At 44.0% G+C, this 6,893-nt stretch overlaps 1 protein-coding gene across 1 annotated transcript; it reads left to right on the top strand.

Moving 5' to 3' along the window:
* On the top strand, nucleotides 1–4,975 carry LOC142196198 (cell division cycle-associated protein 7-like). The gene is made up of 8 exons (XM_075266417.1): nucleotides 1–246; nucleotides 678–758; nucleotides 1,466–1,627; nucleotides 2,180–2,320; nucleotides 3,762–3,911; nucleotides 4,245–4,404; nucleotides 4,467–4,534; nucleotides 4,619–4,975. Exons 1-8 carry the CDS (start codon nucleotides 1–3, stop codon nucleotides 4,973–4,975), a joined length of 1,365 nt encoding a protein of 454 aa, XP_075122518.1.
* Nucleotides 4,976–6,893: the final 1,918 nt, after the last annotated feature.

Here is a 6,893-nt window from a genome sequence, read left to right as displayed (position 1 = left end):
ATGCCTAGAAAGTCCTCTACAGTTTCTGTTCCCCAAAGAAGCCACAAATACTCACTCAGGGTGTCACTGAAGAAAGCAGACTACCTCCCTGAACCCAGCGAGGCTGAAGACTACAAATGCAGTTCCTCGTCTTCTGACTCTGAAGTGGAGCAACCATCAGTGGTACACTCAAGGAATTCTGAGGAAGATGAACCAAATGAATTCTTACAAAGGAGAGCCAAGAACATCAAGGATAACAAGGCCATGGTTGGTTCCAGCAAATACTGTTGTTACTAATGAGTAGACTTGATGATTCTTGGGTTTTCCAAGGATCTGTCAAAGTTAATTGATTTCATTAGAAGGCCATTCATGCTATTGTCTTGAGTGTGAAAGTGTCTGCTGTGAACCATGGACCTAGGAGAGCCCTCTCCTCTCCAGTGTGGGTCCTGCGTATCACACTTACGGTATATCCAAGAAATGGGGAGCAAATGCTAAGTTAAAATGCTTCTTTATTAAATGCTATATTATCTGCTGCCAGTTCATGTAATCCCTGTATTACATGAAATACCTCCATTAACTGCGTGTACAGAAGTAAGCACACCATGTATTTTGTAGAACGTAGAGATGTTCTGTATAGTCGTCTAGGTCAGCCCTGATCTCTAGATATAACCACAGCTTCTGTTCTTGGCATTTTACAGCTTGCAAAACTTATGGCAGAATTGGAAACTCTCCCGGGATCTCTGAAGCCAGGGCCTACTGAGCAGAACAGAAACGCCCAGGTATGACTGACCTGTGAGCTACAGGATTTTGTACAACTGATATGTCTATAATCTGGTTGCATGTGTGAGGCCATAGGACACCAATTTTTATCATGCTTCATACTGGACTCTCTGCCAGTCTCTCCCCGTGTTACTATAGACTGTTGTACTAAAATTCCCTGGTGATACAAAGGCCCATCCTTACTATTTGACAGGCAGTGACTGATGCTGAATGATTAATCTGGCGGATCTTTAGATTGACAAGGCTGCATTTATACCACCTTTTTGTTGCTAGAATTTTTCATCCCTACTTTGGTGCGTTTAAGCCGAACCCCCTTGTCAAGTATGTATGTAGTCCAACCTACCCTGTTTCCCAGAAAATAAGACAGTGTCTTATATTAAATTCTCTTCTGAAATATATGACCTGTCTTATTTTCGGGGATGTCTCATGGAGCAGGGGACAATCGGCAGTCATGCTGGCGCTTCCTTAGCGGAGCTCCGGCATGACTGCCGATTGTAGGTGGTTCAGGAGGTGAAGGGGGGTGTGGTGTCTTATTTTCGGGGCAACAGGGTAGATGTGCCATAGATGCTCTGTTTTTGACGGTGTTTAGTCATATCCACAATAGTAACCCAAAAACTTAGAGCACATATCAAACTTTTGCCCCAGTTGCTGCTAGTTTTCGAGCATTCATTGTACAGTAGCCTGTATGTCATAATTTTTACTTTAGAAGTACAAAAGACGTCCACGTGACTCTCTTGCTAAAGTCACACCTAGGAGGAATCCAGATAGAGCCACTCGCCGTGTGACCCGCTCTATGGGAGGAGTGCGGCCTGAGACTCCAGAAAAGGAAAGGACTCAGCAAAGTCTTGAGGATTACCTGCTAGAAGAAGTAAGAACCTGAGAGCTGCTGACTTCTCCCTGCCAATCTTTAAAATGTCATTGACCTGAGACTAGTGAGCTTGGTCTGCTACTGTTCCTGGTTTGTGGGCAGGGGTGTAACTAGCAAACACTGGGCCCCATAGCAAACTTTTGATGCCACTGGCGCTCAAGTACTGGTGCAGATTTCTGCTATAACTCACTATCTTTTGGCTTGTAGCAAATTTTGACAGACCGAAGTGTCCTTAGCCCACATTGATTTATGCACCTCTTCTGTAAAGTGGGGTGCAGAAAGCGGTAGGTCGTAAAAGCCCCCCCCCCCCCCCCCCCCCACACACACACTGTCTTACAACAGCAATCACAGATCTGTTTTGTGATGGGTAAACCACCACAGTCATCTGTAAAAACCTCATAGCCAGTAACCTTGTCTAAAAATTGTTTTTTTTTTTGTTTTTTTTTTAAATTTTCTTTCCACAGTACTGCCATGTGGCACAAAATTGCTAGTCGTAGATCCATCTGCAAGCTAAACTTTACGCATTTTGCTTTGTCTTCGTTCTTATAACAGAGGGAGCCAGTAAGAAGGCGATCTGCTCGACTCAGCGGTCATACCATTCCCCATGTTGTGCGACCAGTGAAGGATATCACAGAAGATGAATTGAATAATATCGCTGATAACGTGAAGGAGAAGGTGTACGACGCAGTGCATGTGAGAACCATTAACTGCTGCAGTCAGTCTCCCCTTGTGGAAGGGATCAGACTGCTTAGCCCAGTGGTGCTCAACCTTTCTAATGCCGTGACCCCACAGTACAGTTCCTCATGTTGCGGTGACCCCAAACCAAAAAATAATTTTGGTGGCTACTTCATAACTTAAAGGAATTGTGCAGGATTTAAATTTACCTTGCTTTATCAAGCAGATTCTTTATTATGCACCCTGGGATTCTGGCCTGGTTCTGAGTCCCAGCTCACATGATAGGAACCAGCCCCCAACTCCATCCCCTCCTGATGTAACTGGTGGCGGGGAGTTCACACTAGTGCAGCTGTCCGCCCTTTGTGAGTCTGTCGAAAAGCCAGACAAAACTGCTCGGGAACGGCTTGCCGGCAGTCAGTTTAAAAACTTATTTGAAGGGGTTTTTTAAAGCAAACCGCCGATGTCCATATGCAGCCTCTCCACCGTGAAACCATGCATGTCCTACTGTGTCCCTGTGGGGGGGGAAAAAAAAAAAAAAAAACTTTCACCGTGGAGAGGCTGCTTACAGACACTGGCAGTCTGCTTTAAAAACCCATTGAAATGAATGGGTTTTTAAACCGACCACCGGCAAGCTGTCCTCAAGCAGTTTTGCCTGGCTTTTCGACGGCCTCAAAGGGAAGACAGCAACACTAGTGTGACGAATTCTGAACAAACTCTCGGGTGAGGACCTTAATGTCAGTCCAGCTGCCTCACTAAAGTTTCTTCTGCATCCTCTCAATCTGCAGCCTATATTATGCCCCACAGTGGCACAATAGACTGTTACTAGAGGTTACATAATAGAGGTTACAGAGGCCAGAGTGGACCCTTCAAGCTCTATTATGCCCCACAGTTGCACACCCATGAACTATTATACTCAGGGGGTGGGGGGTGTATCTGACCCCCGAATATAATAATCGGAGCCCCAGGGGAGGTGAGGGAACATAATAAACACTGTCACTCACCTCTCCGGGATCCGATGTTAGTCCCAGCAGGCTTTGGGCCTATATGGTAATGTCCCAGATGTCACGTGGTCTGGGATATTACCATACAGGCCCAAAGCCTGTGCTAGCAGTACCATAAGGCCCCAAGCCTGCGCTAGCAGTAACAGGCTATTACTACTAGCACAGGCTCTCCTTGCGCTGGTTCAGAGAAAAAAAAAATTGCCCAGGACCAATTCCCCCCCCCCCCCCCTCTTCTGAACACTTACATAGGCAACTTTGCTAACATTGTATATCTATCCACACAATGGGTCCTCTGCATCTGATCAGTGGATAACACACTGATCCTACATCTTCATCTGCTGCAGGGTCTCCTCTGTGAGCAATGTATAGGAGACCTCATAGCATCTAGTGTCCTCAACCAGGGTGTTTTTTTTTTTTTTTTTTTTTTTTTTTGTTTTTTTGTTTTTTACACCACATAGGGTTCCACGTGTCATCAGTGCCGACAGAAAACTATAGACACAAAGACAAATTGCCGCAACAAAGAATGTCGAGGCATCCAAGGACAGTTCTGTGGACCTTGCCTAAGAAACAGATATGGAGAAGACGTGCGCCAGGCCCTCTTAGATCCTGTAAGTAAAGTAGAATCTCCCAATGCAGGCAGAATCTCAGGGAGTGTGGGCTTTGTCACACAAATCAATATATAATATTATAACTTATGGTGCAATGAATAACTCTAGTGACAAAATTCTAGCAAGTATGCCCTATTCTCTTCCGTCTTGTTGTGTAAAAAAAAAAAAAAAAAAATGGTGTTGACTGTCTCCTGTGCAGGATTTCGATGTTCTTGGTACCAGACTACATCAGTGTTTTGTCACCATAACTAATAACTTGGTTATAAGGCACATAGCTTTACTACAGCCTGCATTAACATTGACTTTTTATATTATATCCCTTATCATTCCTAGAAATGGACTTGCCCTCCATGCAGAGGAATCTGTAATTGTAGTTTTTGTCGCCAACGTGATGGACGCTGCGCAACTGGCATCCTCTTTCCTGTCGCCCGTTACCATGGCTACAATGACGTTCACTCCTATCTTAGCGGGTACCGATTTTTAGGCCGTACAAGTACCTCCTATATAACCGGACCTAAAGGCATGGCTTACTTGTCTTTGTTTTGTTTCCCTCAGCTTGCAAAGAAAAGGAGAGGCGAGTGACTAAGATGGTAGAAGATCTCAGAAGGGAGGACGCTCTTGCTGTGTTGTTGTTTTTATGTGTTTTAACTTAAAGATTAATAAAGCTGTTTTTTCTTAATATATTGTCCATGTTAAATATTGTCCAGCACTTATTTATGATCCCTTCCAGTAGGGTAAAAGTGAATGACGCACACAAAGGTTACAAGAAGTTTAAGATGCAAAGGAAGAAGGCCTCTTCTAAAGTCCCAAATCCATTCATTAGATTTGGACCTCCAAATATGGTTCTAAAGGTAGACCTCTTCAACCATGGCTCTAAACTGATCCTCAGAGGGATATTTATTAAGACTGGCATATTAAACGTCTTCATGGTGCCAGCAGAACAGCTGCCTCCTCTGAGGCACATCCCTCTTTATAAAATGGGCAGTTCTTCCATTGGGTGCTTGATACAAGCTGGCATAGAATACAGCACAACTCCCACGTTTGCTTTTATGAAAGCGGCGTAGGAGACAAATGCAAGTTATAGCAATATTTGTCACAAACCCTTTTAGGCTGGGGCCCCACGGGACGTAAACGCCGCGATTTGCCCACAGTGTAGAGTGGCTACTGCGCATGGGCGAGACAACTGACACTGAATGCACTTTATTTTCATTCCATTCCTGCACATGTGCAGTGGTGATCACTACACGCTATTGTGGACTTGTAGTCCTCTTTCACTTGTGTCTGGGTTCTATCAGGTATCTAAGCTAATGACACTTTTACACCTGTCTTTTATTGGCTCATTAAGCTGTATTGTGTCTTTGTACACTTTGGAGATATGTCACTTATCTTTACATATTTATATATCTTATGTCACGTTATCATATATTGTGTTTTTTCACTTTGATATGACACATGGCTATGCTAATTAATTCTTGATAAATTTTGTTGACACTATATATATAATGCGCGCACACACACACATATCACTGTTGTAATACTTGAAACCGGCTCTTGGAGCAGAAACGTCGCAGTATGAGGCAATAAACCTCCTTCACTTTTTTTTTCACAATTTTTGGTGTGCCGTCTGCTTTTTTGGAGTTATATTGAATGGGACAAATCCTTTTCCCATTGGTGAGCACCCTATGCCTAGACTGGTGCAGTCATATATAGGTTTTGTGATAATTATATATATATATATATATATATTTGCAGCAAACTGGTTTATTTAAAATAAACAAGAAAATAAATAAACCTTGACTTCAGGCACAAAATGAGCAAAACAAAATACAGCCTTAACTGCAGACAAAAACAAAATAAAAACCTGCTCGTCTGAGTCACTAGCTTAATAGAACGGATAATCTAACTATACAGATGGCTTACTTCCAGGCACATGAACAAAAGAGGAGCAATATAGTATCACCTGACTCAGGATTACAGGACAGAACCCTACACCTCCTCTCACCCCAGGGAACTGCCCTGAAATGCAGGATCTGCAGCCTTTTTGTCCCAGTAATGAGCCAAGGATCTACACCTGGGCTGAGGCCTACTCTAGATCTGCCCTGGACCATACACATGTCAGAAACCTGGGGCTACTATATCTGGACTCCAGCACTTCGCCTGTCACCTTCTCACATACACCCCCTTCCTTTGTTTGGACCTGTAGAGGCAGACACTTTTGACCCAAATACAATTGGTCCTGGATAGAACATCGCCATTTCCCTGCAGCTTGCCTGCCCTGTGTTGCACAGTGAGCTTAAAGTTTTGCAGGGTCAGAAACCACCTGGCGACTCTGGCGTTTCTCCTCTTAGCGTGGCACATCCATGTTAGATGGAAGAGGTCAGTGACCAGCTTAAAGTGTCGGCCCAGGAGGTAATACCTTAGGGATTCCAGGACCCACTTAATGGCTAAGCACTCCCTCTCCACAATGCTATAATTTCTTTCAGGTGGTGTAAGCTTACTACTCAGGTAGGTGACATGGTGCTCTTTCACCACCCACCATTTGGGACAGCACTGCGCCTAACCCTACATCCGAGGCATCAGTTTGAACCACAAACTCTTTGGTAAAGTCAGGTATGACAAAAACCAGCTGTTTACAGAGGATTGACTTCAATTCTTGGAATGCCTCCTCAGCCTCTTCACTCCATTTGACCATGACAGAATTAGTCCCCTTAGTTAGGTCTGTCAATGGGGCTGCAATAGTAGCAAAATTTGGGATGAACCTGTGTTAATAGCCCACAAATCCCAGGAAAACCTTTACTTGTTTTTTATTTAAGGACCGAGGCCAATTTTGAATTGATTTACCCTATACAGAAACTCCTTGTCTGCCCCTGGATACTGGGGTTCACCATTTATCACCTTTACATTTTCTTGGCATGAGCCAGATTAGGATCTCTCATTTGAACAGTCCCAAAATTGTGAAGGGACATCTCGAGATCCGGCATC

The sequence above is a fragment of the Leptodactylus fuscus genome, chromosome 2 (genome assembly GCF_031893055.1).
Source record: "Leptodactylus fuscus isolate aLepFus1 chromosome 2, aLepFus1.hap2, whole genome shotgun sequence".
Lineage (NCBI taxonomy): Eukaryota > Metazoa > Chordata > Amphibia > Anura > Leptodactylidae > Leptodactylus > Leptodactylus fuscus.
This window is presented reverse-complemented; position numbering and strand designations above follow the sequence as displayed.